General features: G+C 40.7%; 1 protein-coding gene across 2 annotated transcripts in view; it reads right to left on the bottom strand.

Moving 5' to 3' along the window:
* Window positions 1-20,525, bottom strand: part of MYO5B (myosin VB) — a 185,202-nt gene that overhangs the window by 17,174 nt on the left and 147,503 nt on the right. For both annotated transcript variants that reach the window (XM_075185734.1, XM_075185726.1), the window contains exons 18-29: window positions 18,927-19,038; window positions 18,460-18,671; window positions 16,615-16,771; window positions 15,650-15,889; window positions 11,369-11,605; window positions 9,449-9,533; window positions 7,407-7,555; window positions 7,079-7,198; window positions 6,325-6,465; window positions 6,017-6,076; window positions 1,582-1,818; window positions 403-491 (exon numbers count right to left, since the gene is read on the bottom strand). In XM_075185734.1, coding sequence (XP_075041835.1) covers window positions 403-491; window positions 1,582-1,818; window positions 6,017-6,076; window positions 6,325-6,465; window positions 7,079-7,198; window positions 7,407-7,555; window positions 9,449-9,533; window positions 11,369-11,605; window positions 15,650-15,889; window positions 16,615-16,771; window positions 18,460-18,671; window positions 18,927-19,038 — 1,839 coding nt within the window. The remainder of the gene's footprint in view (window positions 1-402; window positions 492-1,581; window positions 1,819-6,016; window positions 6,077-6,324; window positions 6,466-7,078; window positions 7,199-7,406; window positions 7,556-9,448; window positions 9,534-11,368; window positions 11,606-15,649; window positions 15,890-16,614; window positions 16,772-18,459; window positions 18,672-18,926; window positions 19,039-20,525) is intronic.

The raw sequence follows: 20,525 nt of genomic DNA, 5'->3' as shown, positions 1-20,525 counted from the left end.
ACAAGTTCCCTTTTATAAAACATTCCCAAATATATGTAGGTGCCAGAGCTTATCACAGCTGAAGATACTATAATGGTATAGGACTATTTTCCCCGTATAGACTGGAATTTGTGCCCAGTAAAGAGAACAGCGGGAGGTGTGCTTGCCAAATATCTCAAGATCAGTCAAGGTATGCAAACTTTTCTCTTTTGTAAGTTTAAAGAAATGTAAGTTGTAACAAAGTCATTCCCTGAACTTTTGAACTCAAAATAAAGAGTTTTTTTAGTTAATGTTTGCTAAATTCTTACAGCACGTCCAGAAATAAACTGACTGGATTCAGCTATTATATAATATAACCACGTTCTCCGCGTATGGAGATCTTCCTGGGTGGGGCCAGGAATTCTTACTTTAGATGGAATTTACCTGTTTGTCTCACAGACACCGTGATACGCCTCAATGGCGTCATCTTGATCCATCTCTTTATTGCTGTTGGACCAGTTCGCTTCCGAATCCTGTGTTAAATGACAATGACAATGTTATAGCCACATACTCTTTTAGCAGAATGGTTAATTTTTACTTTGCAGGAGTTCCTGGATTAAACTGATTTATTTCATTATCTGTATGACCATAACGCTATGGCAGTCATGCAGTTCTTGGTAGGGTCACATGACCACGCACCCACGTGACCTGTCCAGGGGCAAATGCAGGATTTGTAGAGAGGTGTTTCCATGCCACACCACCAGTGGGCGTGGCCAGCATGCTTTGGGGCGTGGCTATAATTTTAGACCGTGCTTGGCTGCTCTCCAACTATTCCTATCCCCATCATATACACGGGCAATGCTGCGTGCACTACTGTTAGGGGCACAAAGCTCTCCCTTTTCAAGCAGAGCTGTATGGAGCAGACATACCTCCCAACTGTCCCTACAATCAGGACAAAGTCCTGATGAGTGTGCCAGAACAGTTGACAGACTGTCCAGCTCTCTCCTACCTGTTCTTGCTGCTTTCAATACTTGTTGGGGAGAGATGGCTGTGAACAGTGCAGACAGAAACGATCTGCACACAAGCTGCTAAGTGGCTGGTCCTGGGCCAGGGTCCAGCCACCTCAAGCATACAGTAGCCCAGGCTGGGCAGGGGGTTTCCAGGCACTAGGAACCCCCCCCCCCCCCCTCGGTTTGCCTATGCTGTCTGTGCGTTGTCCTATGTGAGCCCCACGACCACGCACAGTGAACTGCTTCGTCTACGGCCTTCTCTGACTCTTTGGTAAGATTCTATTTATGGGAAACCATTTTAAAGTGTACCTATTGTTTACATATAATGAGGACAGATATTCCTAAAAAAAAACAAAACATTTTTCTCACTGTTTGACGGAGATCTAATTTTGCATGGATTATTTAAATAATAAAAAAATATACAACCACAAAAATGCAATCTAATCGTTGACCAAAGCTACTTGGTGACTGGGGACAACGCTCTCTACTTCCCGCGAGTCAGGACAAACATGCCGACCATGGGGCGGCCCACTCCAATACGGGCGATCTCATCGAAATCAGAACAGTTTGGAGGTATGGAATAACTAAAAAAAGCAGCTTTGTAGCTATTTACCACATCCTTGTCCCCGTCTTTCTTCTGAGAAGCGTTTACGATCTGCGTCCTAAGGATAAGAACTTCTTCCTTGCGCACTTCCAGTTCCTCGTTAGCGGATTTGAGCTGATTTAGTAGCAGGGTGTAACCGCCGGACTCCTCGTTAGAGTCCTGCTCCCCCGCCCCGTCCGCCAGGGCTTTTCTCAGCTCGTTCAAGTCATTTTTAAGCTTCTTATTTTCTGATTCCAGTTCTTGCCTCTGTAATATTCGTTAGAGGGAGGACAGTAATAATTAGGGAGGATTCAGTGATCAGGGAGCATCTGGGGATTTGCTTAAAATGTAACTATTATTATTGGTGTTTTAAGAAAAGGAGGGAGAGGCTCAGTGTGCTGGATAATCTCTCATTATATAACAGTTAGTACAATATTACTACTTCAGCTGCTTTTCTATTACAGGAAAACAATTGCTGTATGTTAGAAACTCTGCAATTCTATCATCATATAAGTGGTACCAGCTGGTAAACAAGTCTGTGGGTGCAATAGTGAGTGTGATCTGTGGGCGCAATCACTGCAGCCGTCTATGAGGGTTTCTTAGTTCATTGTGCGCCCTAGGTTTCTCCTAAGTGCGCCTGTTTTAGCTGTATCACATAGTTGGGTACTCTCCCGGACTCCTGGGAGAGCAGAGCAACCTCCCGGTCACTGGCCCGTACGGTTAGTTGACTAGTGGGGGCGGGGCTTAGTGATGCGGTACAGCCCCACCTCCCCCACTATAATAGGCTAAACTGACTGACACATTAGGGGGCGGGACCAAGTAACGTGTCCCACTTGGCAACGCCCCCAAAAATCGCCAGCGAGACCTTCCCTCTTAGACGGGAGATCTCAAAAGTTGCCACTGGCACCAGCTACACTGCTGGTGTAAGTACCGACTGATAATGATGACTGACACGGCATAGTGTTTGTATTAAAAACTACATGTATACGTGCCACTAGATAGCACAGAAATTGTCTATACATGGAAAAGAGACCATAAAACGTTTTGTATGTACAGTACACATTAAGAACACCCTAATTTATGTATATTATGTAAGAATATTTTTATTAATGATTATAGTATTAAGATATGATAATTTATTTTATAAAAATTTTTTTTGCATGTGTTCTGATGGGACTTCGTATTGCATATAGGTATGTCCGTATCCTGCGCTGTGTTCTGTGTTTATACAACAGGTAACGTTTAGGCGGAGAGTACTTGCACCTAGATTCAAATGGAAACGTATCTTGACACCTGCATGTATTTGAATACAGTCGGAACTACGCTCAGGTTCCGATCGGTTTCTTTAAACGCAAGTTGTGCGCAGGTTATATCCGAAGATGAATCAGGACCTGCGTGTTTAATTCTTCAGACTGTGGTGGTTGGGAGAGACCGTCACTATTGTCATCACTGATATGTTTACTGATAATATATAGGATAAGATATAAAACAGACGTGGACGGATTCTATGCTCTTTGTTTTGTATTTGTCTGGGTTATTGTGATTTGAATCTGGTATGGCTGGAAGAGTTTGAACAATATGAGGCTTATCAGCAGAGCTGTCAATGGTCCCTATTTCCAGGGACAGTCCCAAGTGTCCTTATTTTTCAATATAAAAGTCAACTGCACAATAACATTTCTTTTTTTCTGCAAGTTGAATTCTTACCATCCATTCTTATATTATAGGCCTTATAAGTCATTATATAGTCTATAACTTATAATGTAATGACACAGCAGGCGCAAAGCAAGTTATAAATACATTTAGTTATTTTGTCATGAGTGGGAGTGTAGTGTACAAGGTCCACTGAGACCATTTCAAATACCACCTACGTAGATACCGCTTTTTGTTTATAGCTAATACAAAAAATTACAACAGATTCCATTTATATTAATTATAAACAACTAATGGCTGAAATGTCTTAGGCTTGGAGCATTTGGTGGGCTGGGAATGATGGGTGTTGTAGTTCCACAAGAGTTGTTGAGCTTTGGGTTGTACAGTAACTAAGTCTCACACGGTTACTACTTTTGCACGAATGCACCAGTTTTCACAGACACAGGCATGGGTCTGCGAGACAAAACGGGAGCCTCTTCGGGGTGCAAAGTTTGTACCGTCTGATTGGAGGGGGTGGCTGGATCACGGACGTCTCTTAATTAAGTGCAGGTTTGACACATAAGTGCACCTACAGTCAAGTCCATAAATATTGGGACATCGACACAATTCTCATATTTTGGGCTCTATACACCACAACAATGGATTTGAAATGAAACTAACAAGATGTGCTTTAACTGCAGACTTTCAGCTTTAATTTGAGGGTATTGAGGTTTCTATATGTGCCTCCCACTTTTTAAGGGACCAAAAGTAATGGGACAATCGACTCAAATGCTATTTCATGGACATGTCTGGGCTATTCCCTCGTTATTTCATCATCAAGTAAGCAGGTAAAAGGTCTGGAGTTGATTCTAGGTGTGACATTTGCATTTGGAATCTGTTGCTGTCGACTCTCAATATGAGATCCAAAGAGCTGTCACTATCAGTGAAGCAAGCCATCATTAGGTTGAAAAATCAAAACAGACCCATCAGAGAGATAGCAAAAACATTAGATGAGGCCAAATCAACTTTTTGGAACATTCATAAAAAAGAAAGAACGCACTGGAGAGCTCAGCAACACCAAAAGACCCGGGAGACCACGGAAAACAACTGAGGTGTATGACAGAAGAATTTTTTTCCTGGTGAAGAAAAACCCCTTCACAACAGTTGGGCAAATCAAGAACACTCTCCAGGAGGTAGGTGTATATGTGTCAAAGTCAACAATCAAGAGAAGACTTCACAAGACTGAATATAGAGGGTTCACCACAAGATGTAACCATTTGTGAGCCACAAAAACAGGAAGACCAGATTAGAGTTTGCCAAACACCATCTAAAAAAAGCCACAGTTCTGGAACAACATCCTATGGACAGATGAGACAAATATCCTGTACCAGAGTGATAGGAAGAGAAGAGTATGGAGAAGGAAAGGAACTGCTCATGATCCAAAACATACCACCTCATCAGTGAAGCATGGTGGTGGTAGTGTCATGGCGTGGGCATGTATGGCTGCCAATGGAACTGGTTTCCTTGTATTTATTGATGATGTGACTGCTGACAAAAGCAGCAGGATGAATTCTGAAGTGTTTCGGGCAATATTATCTGCTCATATTCAGTCAAATGCTTGAGAACTCATTGGACGGCGCTTCACAGTGCAGATGGACAATGACCCGAAACATCCTGCAAATGCAACCAACGAGTTTTTTAAGGCTAACAAGTGGAATGTTATGAAATGGCCAAGTCAATCACCTGACCTGAATCCGATTGAGCATGTATTTCACTTGATGAAGACAAAACTGAAGGGAAATTACCCCAAGAACAAGCAGGAACTGAAGACATTTGCAGTAGAGGCCTGGCAGAGCATCACCAGGGATGAAACCCAGCATCTGGTGATGTCTATGCATTCCAGACTTCAGGCTGTAATTAACTGCAAAGGATTTGCAACAAAGTATTAAAAAGCAAAAGTTTGATGTAGGATTGTTTAGTTTGTCCCGTTACTTTTGGTCCCTTAAAAAGTGGGAGGCACATATAGAAACCGTTGTAATTCCTACACTGTTCACCTGATTTGGATGTAAATATCCTCAAATTAAAGCTGAAAGTCTGCAGTTAAAGCACATCTTGTTAGTTTCATTTCAAATCCATTGTGGTGGTGTATAGAGCCCAAAATATGAGAATTGTGTCGATGTCCCAATATTTATGGACTTGACTGTAGGTGCAGAATTTCCTGGCTGCTCCGATGTGGCAGAACCCACTACCATCACTATACTTATAATGAGACGTATTTTGCATGAGAGCATATCTAGGTGCAGAATTATATGTATTATCATCTACTAAATAAAAGCCTGATGTCCCATACTCCCTTCATGACTATTAGAAGACATAAATAAAGGATAAAACTAACAGTATTTTAGGAGAAAACACAATTTTAACGAAGAAGCTGGTCTGAAAGTGAAGTGGGTTCGATGCTGATGTGACATTTTTACTAGATCCACAAAGTCTGAAATCCCACTGAGATTAATTATCATAAGTGCTGTGTAAGAGGATACAAAATATGTCCTAATTATATGATTTTTGCACTCCCTGTTCAGAATTATCCTCGTTTCTGTCGCTTCCAAGAACTACAAAGAAAATGAAGTGAAAAAATGTACAACGTATCCTATAATAAAAGACCTACTAAGTACATTAGGTTATAATTCCTGCCCGTGCTTTTCAGCCATGTGTTTATATAATCCAGTCAATTGATCAGCGAAGTACGCAGCCGATACAAGCACACAGTATAATAATGCTCTGCGGGATAATAGAACATAAAGAAGTTATATTTAATACATATTGGCTTCATTACCTTCAGGTTGTTGTATGCGATGTCAGAGTCGCGGTCTGCGTTGTTTGTGGTCTCAATGACCTGGATATACAGAGGACATAAATACGTTCAGTGGTGTTATATCGGGAATGATGCAAAATTACTTTTCCATGTCTGTAAGATCAGTTTATCTAAAGAGCAAACCCGCCCACTACTAAAGATGCTGGGGCAGGGTCCAGCCACCTCAATTATACAGTGCCCCAGGCTTGGAGGGGGGTTTCCATGCACTAGGAAACCCCACCTCGGTTTGCCTATGCCTGAATCACCAAGGTACCTACAGCTGATGTTACCTGAGACTTTTTACTCTCTTCTTGCTCTTTCTTGTCCAATTGGCTCTGCAGTTTCTTCCTCTCCAGCTCGAGCTCCCTCACCCTCTTCTGAAGTTTCAGGAACAGGGTCATGTCCATAGCAGCCTTCTCCAGCCCAGCTTCCTGCAAGATATTATATGTGTTCATGTGGCTACAACAGTTTCTACAGCCCAGCAAACCAAGGTGGGCACCATTCCTAGACAATGAATGTACCGTTAGGGTGGTGTCACATGAGCTGTTTCCACCAAGCAGGAAAACAGCTAAGGAAAAAGCTTCAATGTTTCAGAGCACTTTTAAGCTGGCAGGAACAATGCAGCCCGACAAGTGCTATATAATATTCAAGCATTTTCTGAAGAGTAGTTTTTATCACTTGTGTGCAGGAGAAATAATAAAGTTTTACGAAGCATTTCATTGCTTGAGCTGGTTTCCTGCTGGATGTAAATGGTCCATGCAGCACTTTAGAAGAAGAGATCTGCTTGTGTGACACCATCTAGGCAAAACCCATTTATCTCAGTAGGAAAATAAAATACCTTTAGTTTGACACTAAACTAGGGAAAATCATTAATCTACTTATGGGAAAACCCATCTGTCATTAAAGGTGCTTTTTTTTTTTAATCTTTATTTTTTATATCTCCTTTTATTGTACATTGTTGCTCACTGGTCAGTTTATAATGTGCCACTAACAACCCAAGTGAACACACACAATGGGCAATATTACTTCTCATGCTGTCCTTACCTCGACCTCCATGATGGTGTCTTCTGTGTCCCCGATTTCAGACGTGGATATTGAGGGGTAGTTGGAATCAGATTCCAGGCTACTTTGGTTAGATGGGTTTCTGCGGTGTCCTGGTGATTGCTACAATATAAATATATACAGTTAGAATAACTGCCTTGGGTTTCACTGAATATATTGTATATAGAGGAATTACTGTGCTGTACCTGCAGGTAATAAGTGCAAGGTACTAGGTACAGCTAGCAATATATGATGGGTGTAAAATAATGCACAGCTGTGGTCCGGCCCTATCTCCAATGAATGGCTACGTTTCGGAGGTTGTACAACTTACCTTGATGATGGCGACTTCCTCCCGCAGGTTGTCATATCTTTGCTCCAGTCGGGTGTACTCCTTTACCAGGTTCTGGTAACGAGACCTCTCTTCCTCCAATTCTTTCTGGTTCTGCAGATTTTCTTTGAGCGCGCTCTGAGAAATCTCATCTTAACAGGGAGACACAGGGTAACAGTCACAAACTCCGTCCATCTAAACACTGCTGCCAAACAGAACCAGAGGACAGCTCCACAGACGATGGGAGATGTCATTATACAAGAGGCATCTGCTACTCTGTACTAATGACAACTCTGCACTCTTTTTTTGCAGTGTCCTCATTTAACCTCAATGTGGGTAACTCCCTGGTGTCTACTGAAACCCCAAGAAATTAATTCGAAGGCCTTTTAGGGTGGGCCATTATGACACTTTGTTTTGTTGCATACGTTTGTAAGTTTATCAAATTACTAAAGATATTTTAATATTATTTTATTAAAGTAACTAATTTTTTTTTTTTTTTTTTAGAAAAAAAGAATACATTTAACTTGGAGCCAATAGTAGCTTAAACGACATACATTATTATATGAAAACTGGACTATGGATTTTGAAACATGCTACCAACCTTTATCTCAAACTATCAGCAGGAGAATAGGACTCCAAAAACATACTAGTAGGTTAATTGGCTGCTATCAAAATTCACCCTAGTCCCTCTCTCTCTGTCTCTCTGTCTGTGTGTGTGTGTGTTAGGGAATTTAGACTGTAAGCTCCAATGGGGCAGAGACTGATGTGAATGAGTTCTCTGTACAGCGCTGCGGAATCAGTGGCGCTATATAAATAAATGGTGATGATGATGATGATGACATGCAGAAGGGTATAACAGTTCTTCACAAATAACTGACACCTATTTAGCATAAAGCCAATAAGTACCCAATACTACTGATGCCTATGCTTCCCAGAGAGGCCACATGTATTGGACAAGTTAGTTCCTGACTGTTGGTTAAAATGCAACGGTCACCTACACACAGTGGGGGGTATTAAATTGTCAGCGAGTTGTTTTTTTTACCGCACTAAGTCATTTTAACGCTGTTTTTTCATTTTTGAGCGGGTTAACTTTACCCGCAATTCAATTCCATTTTTAACGCTACGTTTTTTTTCATGAAACGGTCCTCTTGCACTCTAGTAGAAGGTCTATTGAAAGTACAGGCAGGGTGTGCGAGAGGCAGCTGCGTTAAAAGCTATTCAATAGTTTTTTAACGCGGCACGTTACACAGGCAAATATGTTGTTTTATCTCGCACCTCCTTGGGGTGTGTTAAAAATAAAAAACCTATTTGAAATCATGTAAAATTGTTGAAAAAAAGTTAGTTATGTTTATCACTAATGTCTAACTTGTGTAAGTTAATTTTCTTGTGAAAAAATAATGAAATTAAAAATAAATAAATAAAATCACTAATTATTATACTTATGTATGTTTTTGGTACAAATATGAATGTAGTAATGTGTTTTGACATGGGATAGATGATTGTATGGTAAAAAACAGTTCAATTAAAAAATACGCTAAAGAAAGTACTTAAATGTAGATATTATCAATGTGTAATGCAATCTAATGTATGCAAAACCTTTTTTTTGTGTTATACATGACTAAGTTAAAACTCCCCTTCACTCCCCTAAAATCACAAAAACACAATTTTTAACTAGCGGGGGCAGTGTTCCCTCTTTTTCAATTGCATTGCACAAGTTTTCCTGCTAACTCAAAACGGTCGCTATTGCCGGCAAAAACCCGCAGGAGATTTTTTTGTTGTTTTAACACGGGGGAAAAAAAAAATCTCGCTATCAATTGAATACCCCCCAGTGTGTTGAAACAAAGCTCCCAAAAACACATTCTATCAATTGACTGGAATCTAGACATTGGTTCCCAGTGGACAGAGGCAGAATTCTCAAGAATATTGGTTCAGTCGGCAAAATAACTGCCTGCAATACGTATAGGTGATAGGTGCTTTGTACAATTATCAAGTAACAGTTCAAGACACCGATACCAACAGCAATGAGAGACAAAAACATTTCATACCTTCAGTACGAAGGAGAATCTTGTTATTAATCTCTTCTTTTTCTTCTTTTAAAAGAGTATTCTCCTCTTCAAGCTCAGTGATTCGCTGGATTAAAACACAGACAGGAGTCACTATAGAAAGCCTGGTTAGACAATTCCCGGTTGTCCCTGAAATCGTAGTCCCTATTTTTTATATTCACCAACAGCACACTAGAATTAATGATATCTTGTATACAATTCTCACTATCTATTCGTATAACTTAGACTCTTTGCATTAATATTTAGTGAAAAAGTATAAAAAACAAACAAACAAACAAACAAACAACCCACCCCCCCCTCTCCCCAACATATTACTGCCAGGTTTACTAAACATGTCAGATTGGGGAGGGTGGTAGGAAGCTCGAACATTTTCACATTGTTTTCTTTAAATGATCCACATAATTATAAGTAGGTAGTTCAGCCCAAAGCCCCATATTTATTTTTCTGGTTTATATCCCGCACTGTATATTTTCCTCTCACCTACCGGATTCTTTTGATGATAGATGAGAAATTAGATGTATTTCGATGTCTTGTATACTTTATGGTGTTTTCTCTTTATTTAAAAAGTAATTGTAGGAGAAATTTTCCATTTGTTTATTTCTGAATTTTAACATTGTTGATGGCTGTCAATGTTTAGATCAGCCTAATGCTGTTGGCGAAATGAGGATCTAACCTTAATAGCTACTTCCCATAAATGGCTAAGGTTGGATATACGCATTGCGTTGGGACCCCAGCCCAGGACATAGAGGGGCTTCTCCAGCAGCGATGGGGTACCTAGGATCTCTCTGAAACAAAGTTCATACATTCAGCTTGTTTTTTAGTTCTATATGGAGCAAATATCTGTTGTAATCTACAAACATACTAGTTAATAGGCTGCTATCAAATTGACCCTAGGCTGTCTGTGTGCATGTTAGGAAATTTAGACTATAAGCTCCAATGGGGCAGGGACTGATGTGAGTTCTCTGTACAGCGCTGCGGAATTAGTGGCGCTATATAAATAAATGACGATGATGAACTATAGCGCGAAAGCAGAATCGTGCATTTTCTATGACTGTTTGGAGAGAAAATTCCTAACAACATTTAGTATAAATTCCATGACTGTAATTACCTTATTCATGGCTGCCTTCATTATTTTTGTGGGCACCGTTAAGCCGTTGGCTTACCTTCTAAACCAACTAAAAGATTTTTATAAATAACAAAACTGTCCTATTACATAAGGTCTGACCCTGACCTCACAAGTCCTATTGGGCTGTCGCCCACATCCAAGCACAGCTACGGTCAGGATATAATGTATGTGTATGTAAGGGCTAAGAATCAGGTTTTCTTCCATATAATTATGGATAAGCTATAAACTCCTCCCACAAGTAACTTTGGGGGTTGATCGATCAATGGTCCACATCAGCTGTGAAACAGGTGCTCTCTGTTCTTTAATGGCTACTCAACAGGAAAAGTAACAGATGGAGCAGACTTTATTGCACATGCTGCTGTTTATTTAACTTGCCTATCACAGAACGCCCCAGACTGCAACAACAGTCATTCAGTGGGAAAGGTCTGATACCGGCTCATCTTACTGTTGAGTCACGGAGAGCAATGTGAGCCAAATGATGCAATAAAGGCTGCTCGATCTGTAAACTACCAAAGATACATTTTACCTGGTGGGAAGAACAGAGAGTAGGAATATATATATATATATATATATTCTCCAACAATATGGTAGTACAGAGATGAGATATGTCAACCTTCTTATCCGCCTTTCTGTGCTCTCCTAATGATCATCTCAGCATCAGGCCACAAATGCTTCTTACACAGCACAGTAACTATATCAGTCACCTCCACCCATTCTCTGGTGAATTGGTTTTGCGACACTTTTCTATACTGACACTAGTGGGGAAGTGTATTCACCTGCCGCAGCTGCTGCTTCTCACTCATGTACGTGTCCTCCGCGATCTTCCTCTCGTCTCTGCTGCTGGCGAGCTCCACTCTCAGAGCCTCGATTTCCTCCTGCAAACTGAGGAGCTGGTTCTCGTCCTGCTGGTTCTGCTTCTGTTTCTCCAGCTCCTTCTGCAACTTCTCCACTTCTACTGTGCTTGAGGAAGTTATGGTGGCAAGCTGCTCCTTCAGGTCTTTGTAGTCTTTGTTCTAAATAAAACAGACGCGGTTCATTAGACGCCAAGCTGAGAAATACGTTCAGTTGCTGTGTACTTACACCCTGCTCCGATCTCTCCTACACACCGAAGACTTAACGAACATTCTATGAAATACAGTGTCTATAAAACCTACACAGGTAACTGCAGTTTGTAGCCATATCTTGTATTAAATTCTGATACAAACCTACATGAATAAGCCTATATGGGTGTTTCGCTTTACCAGGGATGATTTTCAGGCAGGAATTCTAGACTGTCCCTTTAATTTGAGCTCCTAGTGGAAGGCATAGTGATGTACAGGTACTACCAGATTGCTATATGTTAGTGTTCCACTGACACACAGAGGAGAGACTGACAAGAAAGGAACCATTGTCTTTAACTCGTGCATAAAACCCTTCCCTTTCAGAAAGGTGTTCTATACATATCTAATCTAGGGATGCTTTCTCGGGTATAAAAAGACATAAGACAGACACAGACTGAACCTTAGTCATTCTAATAGTTTAAAATGATGATGTTCCCTGTCACAATAAGTTTGCATACAAAAATTAAAAGATATTGGAATTACCTTGAAATTAACAAAAGTTGAGTTAAAACTTCTATAGTTTTACCACCACATTCACCTATGGTTAATGCCATTTTTTTTAAATATCTCTACAGAGATGGATACATGGCATCCACATTTTCCAAAAACTCAAGTCTGAAGTGAGCATAGCATTAGCATGTGCGATATATGACATTATCTGACTTGGCTTCTGAGACGGGCCACATATTATGTTATGCTCACCCCTGGGTGGTTTCCTGTACACAGTTCCTCTGCGGAGCTATGATGATGGGGGAATCCACCTGGGAATGAGCATTACATAGTACGTGGCCTGACTCACCAACTTATTGGGGTCATTTATATATACAGTGTACAACGGCCTTGGCCAATCTGTGGCTCTCCAGGTGTTTTAAGACTACAAGCCCCAGCATGCTTTGCCAGTACATAGCCAGATGATAGCTGGCAGGGCATGCTAGGGGTTGTAGTTTCCTGAAGAGCCATAGCTTGGCCAGGCCTGGTATATACTAATATGTACTGCTTTCTCCAAGGCAAAGATGTGTAGATGGCCTGAGTTTTATTTCCTATATATAAAGTACATCGGGAACTATGTAACTAGCACTGTTATATAAAGGGGATCATTAACTCCAACACTGGTGATTACAATGTTAAGAAGCTCAATGACCGTAATTTTAAATAATGAAATTTGATGTCGTTTGCTGTGTCTGTGACTTTAATGGTTGCTGGATTAAATTATACGGCCAACAACAACTGAGGCAAATACACCAGGGTCCTTCATGTGCAATAATGCCTACAGATTAAAAACAGAGGGTCACTATTATATTTTAGTGTAGTAAAGAAGATACAACATCACAAGATATCTTTCTCTTGCATTACGGAAGCAATAATTACAGGGATAAATCATTTTCCTGCATCACTATCACGGTGCCCTGATTAAAGCCGCCAAAGAAGAAGTGAATACAGCATTTTGTGAGCTGCAAAAAAAATGCAGCCAACCGGTTCACTAGGACCTTTGTGCCTCGTGCCTCAGTGATCTCACTATTTCCTAATGAACTGATAGTTTGCCTTCTCATGAACATGGGTGATAGATACCGAAGTAACATCAAAGCTGCCGCATGTAATATTCAATACCGTACCAGTTACTATATAACTAATGGTGGAATTATCCTCCGGGGGTCCCATAGAATCCACACTGTGAAATGTTGACTCTAGTGATATATTTCTATCCAGCTAATTAGTTTTCTCTGCATCCATCAGCACAGAAATGTTTATCGGCTGGGGAATACGGAGAGCTGAAATACCAGACAGAAAGATGAATACGGAGCTTCTATCATAAAGTGAGTGGAGAGATAATAGGATAACTTCAATACTGATCTCACCCAACGTTCTACTCTTCATCCTACCACCCAATGCCCAAATGGAGGATAGAGGTCTCTGTGTGACCCACAGACTGGGCATTAATAGCTCACTTTGGCATGTGAGTGTGAACCAGCTCATTACTCATTATGGGAGGTCCAAAATCCTTGACAAATATGTGGAATGTTGAAAACAAATGGAACCGATTTTCTATCATTGGGTGGCTGCAGATTTTTACTTGTTGGGCTTGTACAACATTATGTGCCCATGTGAAATTGCTAGGTCTATGAACTGGGGGGTATTCGGTTCACCATGGGCAATGCTGTATGTAGACATTTGGCTGATGCAACATTTACCCTCTGATGCTTAGTAGTTGGTATAGAATATATTTGTGTCCGGCCAGGGTGCAGGACATATCCACTGACTGAATATTGCTATGTCTGCTCACTGGCACTTGGACTAATGAAATAACTAGATGACAGGATATGATTTCTACACTCTCGTACCTGCGTGCACCATTCATTCCTAGGTAGGGTCTCAGAATAAAGAGTGACTGAGTACAGGAGCTCGTTAGTACCATGGGGAATCTTGTGTAGGAACCGCTTGTGGACTTACTGGTCCTTCATGATTCTGAGCAGCACTATAAAGTTAGCGCCATACATGTCAAAGGTTTCTCTCACTCGCCACCAATACTTTACCCCAGTCAAGCTAATTCTCTAAAAACTGTTTATCTTACATGGTACAACAAATATGTCAGTACCAGTAACGGGGAATCCCTGTACTTTCAGAGGATAATTACATGAAATGCACAAGTAGCTGAGAAAAAAGCTGAACTAGTTAAGTAATATACATTTACCTTCACTCCGGACAATTCCCCGAATTCACTGCCTTATATCAAAATCAGTCATTGACTTAGTGTCGGAGCAAATCTCAGCTAATTGGCTATTCAATAGGAAAGCAATTTACGCATTACTCTCCCTGACAAGCCTACTCCTCGGCTGTCAATCACACAGCGGTTCCAGGATACCCAGATCACGTGACTATGTGAAACCAACGCTAGATCTCAGAGTTTGGCTCAAACAGCCGGATCACAGAGGTGGTGATGGGGAAGTCAGCAGATGATCCCACATCCCTTCTGGTCTGGATTTACAGGTATACTGGAGAAGGATCGGATTAAGTCAGGACATAATGAACAGCTATTGCTGCAAGTGTGATCAGCATTAAGGACATTTAAATTCAAGAAGCAATTTCCTAGAAAAATGCAAAGATACTGTAGATAAGGGAACAGCGTTCAGGTAAATACAATTAGAACTGAGACAAAGCTAAGGAGCAAATTGTGTAGACAGACAGTTTAATTCTGTATTTTCGGGAGCAGCACAAGACAGAGCTCTCTGTGTTCCACACACAGAATCAGAAATGAGTCGGAATGTCCGCGGGGAGAAGGGGAAACATTGAGTGATATCAAGTTCTAAGCCTGGACAGCTAATCTTATAGAACCATTTCCATTGTGAACATTAGAGCTGTATAGTGCTATAAACAGTGCCTGATAAGAGCCTGATAATAGAATTTCTCTGTACAGTCTGAGAATGAGATAGGCGGCTGTCATGGAAGTAACTCGCCACAATTTTTCTTTTTCCATCCAGAGACTTTAAGTATTACAAATAATCTCACAAAAGAATAAAAAACATATCTATAATATATCTAACACACACCATTCCTGCTAGTTCGGGAAAGAAAGATGGTAGTTAAAAGAAAAGAAAATATCTTTGGATCATATTATCTTTTAAAATGTGTCTGCATTTATTTTGTCTACCTGAGCGCCTTACAAATCTACAATAACAATACGCTAGCTTGTGTCTATGAATTTCAGCCATGTATTGGTATCATCAGGAAGAGATGCTTATTTCCGTTGCCCGGGATATGATGCATTAGATACATTTGTAGCCAGAGAGCAGCTTTGTGCAATATAAATAAACAACTCTGCCTGATGATATAACGTTATAGCTGAAATGCACAGAAAGTAGATGTAGAAATGGCAATCTGTTCAGAATAAGGTCACTAAGGCATGCACTGTGTAAGCCAACAAAGCAATAAATAATCTATATAAACTAGCACAGCATTTACCTGCTCGTCAATCTTCCTTTGCAGCTGAACCACTTTGTTCTCCATGCCCACGCTCAGCTTCTTGAAGTGTTCCGCCGTCCTGGCCTCGATCTTCAGCTGTTTGAGCTCCCGGCGGGCCTTCAGCCGGCGGTAGGAGCACTGGATGACAATGGCCGCGCTGCGGAACTTGCTGAACTGCTTGCGGGCAGCCCACCCTCGCAGGTGCTTCTGAATGACCGTAGCCTTGTGCTGGCGCAGGAGCTGGAGATCACAAGGGAGGCGCCACAGATCAGATTTAGAAAACGCCATCATTTTAGCGAGAACATCATGTGATGTGGCGACAATACTAATCCTACCACATTTCATACATCGCCATTCTGCCACTCTCATCATCCATTCCCTTCTACAAACCCACCCGTAGCGTCATTAGCTGTGAGAGACCATAAAGCCTCTGGCTGGCTATGCTGGGACTTGTAGTACCCAAAGCAGCTGGAGAGTCACATGACCAAGTATTGTAGCTTTATGCAAAGATCTTACTTACAGTGGACTGAAAGAGCTCATTACAACATCTCTCACAATTTAATTCAATGCTATCCTTAAGTACAAAATGAAACATTTACACAATCATTTTGATACGAGTGTTGTCTTCTTGTTTGTTATTCTTTGTGGTGGATTTATTATTTTTTATAAAAAAAATAAAATAAAAAAAAAGCTGCTGTTTTTGTGTTATTTTTCTGACGTGTATTCCCCACCTATCCTTACGAGATTAAGGCTGTATAACAGCTTTCTGTACCAGAGGGAATTAGCAGGTTTGAAATAAAATGACAAGAAGTGACTTGTCATTCTCCACACTTAGAGAGAAAGTCTTGTTTCCCAATTAAAACGTATTTTCCCATAGACATTCCTGTCCCTGGGATGAGTAACTGAGCTGTCAGGGCTGATCCTCGTAAGAGACATTCTATCAGATAAAGACTGCAATATGGTACCTCCTGATACGCTCTTCTGTCAAACATGCCCCGGGTGAAGGCCTGGATAGTGACTGCTGCCCTCCGGAATCTCTGGTACCCCCGGTACACACGGATCATCCGGAACTGTTTCTGGAAACAAATGGCTGCTTTCGTTTTGCGGCGATGGTCGGCCAGCCTGTGAGATTAAAACGTTTTTGTTTTCAACAACGTCATTTTTCCTCATACTGTTTTCAAAATACTTCAAATTACAAAGTAATTTCCCTTTAAACATAATTTTGACATTCCAGTTTGTAATTCAGGAGAGACCTAACAAAGTACAGCTGATGTGTAATTATTATGTTTCCTTTTCTATGAAATGTTTAGACATGTAGTTAAATCTGCAATTTCTGTAGTGTATAAGTCACTGTCGTAGATGAGTGTGACTCAGAAGAAGGCAATCTGTGGCTCTTCCATTGGTGTGGAACTATAAATCCCAGCATGCAGTTACTTGTATTTCCACAAGATCTGTTGAGCAGTGGAATGGCTGTGCCTTATTTTAGCCGTTTCTAGTGACAAAATGTACTTTATATGCTGTTAAGTTATTAAAACACCATCTCTGACACAATGATTTCCACAACACAAAATAGAATTTCCTGCAGTCTTCATGTAATAATCACTACACCCATCAATGCTGGAGGTGTATGCGGATCTCCAACAAGTCACATAATATAATACTAGATTATTCCCAGAACATTGCACAGAACGATATTGTCTAAGTAATTTGGTATATTAGACGGCATTTAAACATTTCTTTTAAGCAACAAACCAATCTACAGATTTGTAGGATGTTACTGAATGTAATTCTACACTGATGAACATAATCTAATTACACATTGGTGGAGAATATCATCAGATGCAAATGAGCGTAAGAGCTTAAAAATTAAACAGTTTAATGAGCGCTCTCAGCTTTGGCTAATGGTGTTTCACACCTAGTGCCTGACATTAACCTGCCTGTTCTGTATTTGTGGGTGGTGACTGAAATGCCCTTTACCGAAATTTAGAACTTAGTGTGTGTCCAATTAAACTCAAATTGAAACGTTCTGGCAGATATCAGCGTTGCTATAAATTTTTGGACAGATGCAGTCCCCACATAACGATACACCAACCTAGACGTTTGTTCTGTACTTTCAGTTTTAGCATATACAGTAAACAGGTATTGTCTAGTCTGAACTAGTATCCAGGAAAATGCATCCTCTAAATTCAATAGTAATGTAATATCATATGCCACCAGTTTCTATTGAAATAATAGGCCGTCTGCTAATGAATATTAATTTGACATATTTAAGCTACAGTCCCAAGAGCACGTGTTCAGCCCAGAAAACGTCTTCTTCCTCTGGACCTAATTTACGAAGTGCACTGGATCCAAACAGCAAATAGCTTTGGTTTTGCACTGGTGCACCCATAGGGTAAAAGTGACACAAAGGAAAAGGATACCTCTAAAAATGAGTCCTCTCCACCACTTTATTTCATCTTAATACTCTTGCAGTGCTGTACCTACTCCTGAGTCAGCAAGGAATGTCATCTCCTCACTCAACTGCTTCCATCGAGTGATGTAACTTTTGATTCTCCCCCAAAAACTTTCCAACGTGCACTTTAATGAGAATCTAGGCACACCTGCACAAATCAGGGTGTGACGTCACAAGGGAGAATTGTGCAACGCGTTTCGCCATTTAGGAATTGGGAAATGCCCTCCCTTGTGCGGAGACAGTAGCACTTTCCAAAGGGACAACACTGAACAGAGTACAATTGTAAGCCGTTCCTCACCTGATTATCTAGGCAGATAGTACAATAGGTCAGTATATGTTTATTTTCACACGGTCATACCTGCGAGCAAGATGTCCCCGGGTGTATCTCTGGATGGTGACAGCAGCGCTCTTCATCCTCCTGTATTTTAGTCTTTGCAGCCAGCCTCGAACCGTCTTCTGGATCATAATAGTGGCGGCGCGGAACTTATCTGCGCGCAGTTTCTCCAGGTAAGCCACCTGCCCGGCTCGGAAAAAGATCTTGGTGCGTCCAAACTGGAACTTGTCTGGATCCTGAATAAAAGACAAGGTACCGTTAAGAACAAACCATTCAATGACCCATTATTGGGATTCATAAAATGGTGAATGGCTTTATGAGGTGATACATATCACACAGACTGTTCAGCTTTATGCTCATAATATTCAGGATATAGCCACTCAACACAAGCGTCAAGTGACCGCGTCTATGTCCAATTTGGCAACACAAATCGGGGCAGTTGTTGTTACCAGTATGTTAGTAAAATAATGGTGATATATATTAGCCTTCACCTTTACAAGATTCTCCAGTAGGTTCTTGCAAGTTTTTTTCTTGTCACTTTGGGATAGATCTCTCTTTGCCATCAGAACACGGTATCTGTTGAAGAAGTCATGGTAGGTCCATCTATTGGGAAAACAGAACATTTATTTAAAAGATTATTATTGGCACAATTCCTGTCTTTAAGAACTATTCTATCAATGTAGCGCCTGGGTGGGGTCCTTATCATCACATCCAATCTATTGCTGCAGAGACGGAGCCTGTCAGATGTAGCGATGGAATCCCAAAGGGAGTTGTACCGCTGAAGTGCTACACTAGGGCAACAGTTATGAAACAAGGCCTCTTCTGTGCCAGGTAAGTATTACATCCAAGAAACAAGAAAACTATGTTGACTACTGTAAGCTCTTTACATCTACATCGTGGTCATAAATTAACATACAGTCACATAGTTACATTATAACAGAATTATGATGCCTTTCTTTACAAGTTTGGGGTAGTAAGAATGCGGGGGACAGAGAAGAGGGGGTGGTAGGGTACTTGCAAGTTACTGTGCTACTTCCAGCAAGTTCTATATCACAAACTATTCAGATGACCTTCATTGACCAGCTTGTATGCGACTTCCAGCAACATTTACGTATATATATTTCTATTTGTTAGAAGGACAAAATACTTTAAAATAAAACCTTTAACCTTCTACACTGCAAACTTTAAACTGGAAACAATGTTCCAAGAAGAACTTTTAAACTTTTCGTTTTGGTCTGCAGTATTCCCATAATACTGGGAACTTGGAGGAACTGCCCACCCCAGAAAAGTAATAATCTGTTTTTTAGTTTAACTTAAAACGAACCTTTAAGGTGATCGCTATAAACAAAATATGTGCTTGCAGACATCAGAAGTCACCTGTAATATAAGCACTGAATTGTTGACAACTCTGAAGTCCCAACATTCTATCTAAAGGTAACGTAACCTGCAGGGTTCTGGTCTGAGAAAAGTGCTGCCCACTGACTTTTTGGATTGCTGTTTGTTATTTAAGCAGCCCTAGACATAAAGGACACTCAAGCTCTGGGAATTAACCAGCGTCGCAGGCAGTACAATTGGTCCTAATTTAAGTATTGGCTGAACAGAAGGAACCGATGCAATGTCTGGTACATAGCTTTCTGTGATGATATTCCTCTGACTGGAAACTTTCCAAGTACACAGTAGAGGAGATAATATATTTCTCCCCGACATCCCACCGCAAAGTTTGAAAGGGTAAAGAAATGTCAGGTTTATTTACATAATGAATAGAAGAGATTCCCGCGGACCGGCTAATTGGTACAGTACAGTATTAACGCACACTACATAAAGCAGTTTAATCAACATTTTATGGAACAAAAGCGGTAAAATGCTTCCACATTAATTTTATACCTCATTGTAGGTGACATAAGACACGATGCATTGCGCTATACAGTGCTGAATTCGGATGAGGCATATCCTCAGCAATATTATTACAGGGGAGAAATAACATCAGCAGACAGGTGCGGTATTTGGAACAAGACATAAAAATGCACTAAATCGACAACAGGATGATCCCACCGCTGCCCTACGAAGTTTTACATGACATAAACTTTATT

Source organism: Mixophyes fleayi, chromosome 1, assembly GCF_038048845.1.
Source record: "Mixophyes fleayi isolate aMixFle1 chromosome 1, aMixFle1.hap1, whole genome shotgun sequence".
In the NCBI taxonomy this organism is placed as follows: Eukaryota; Metazoa; Chordata; class Amphibia; order Anura; family Limnodynastidae; genus Mixophyes; species Mixophyes fleayi.
This window is presented reverse-complemented; position numbering and strand designations above follow the sequence as displayed.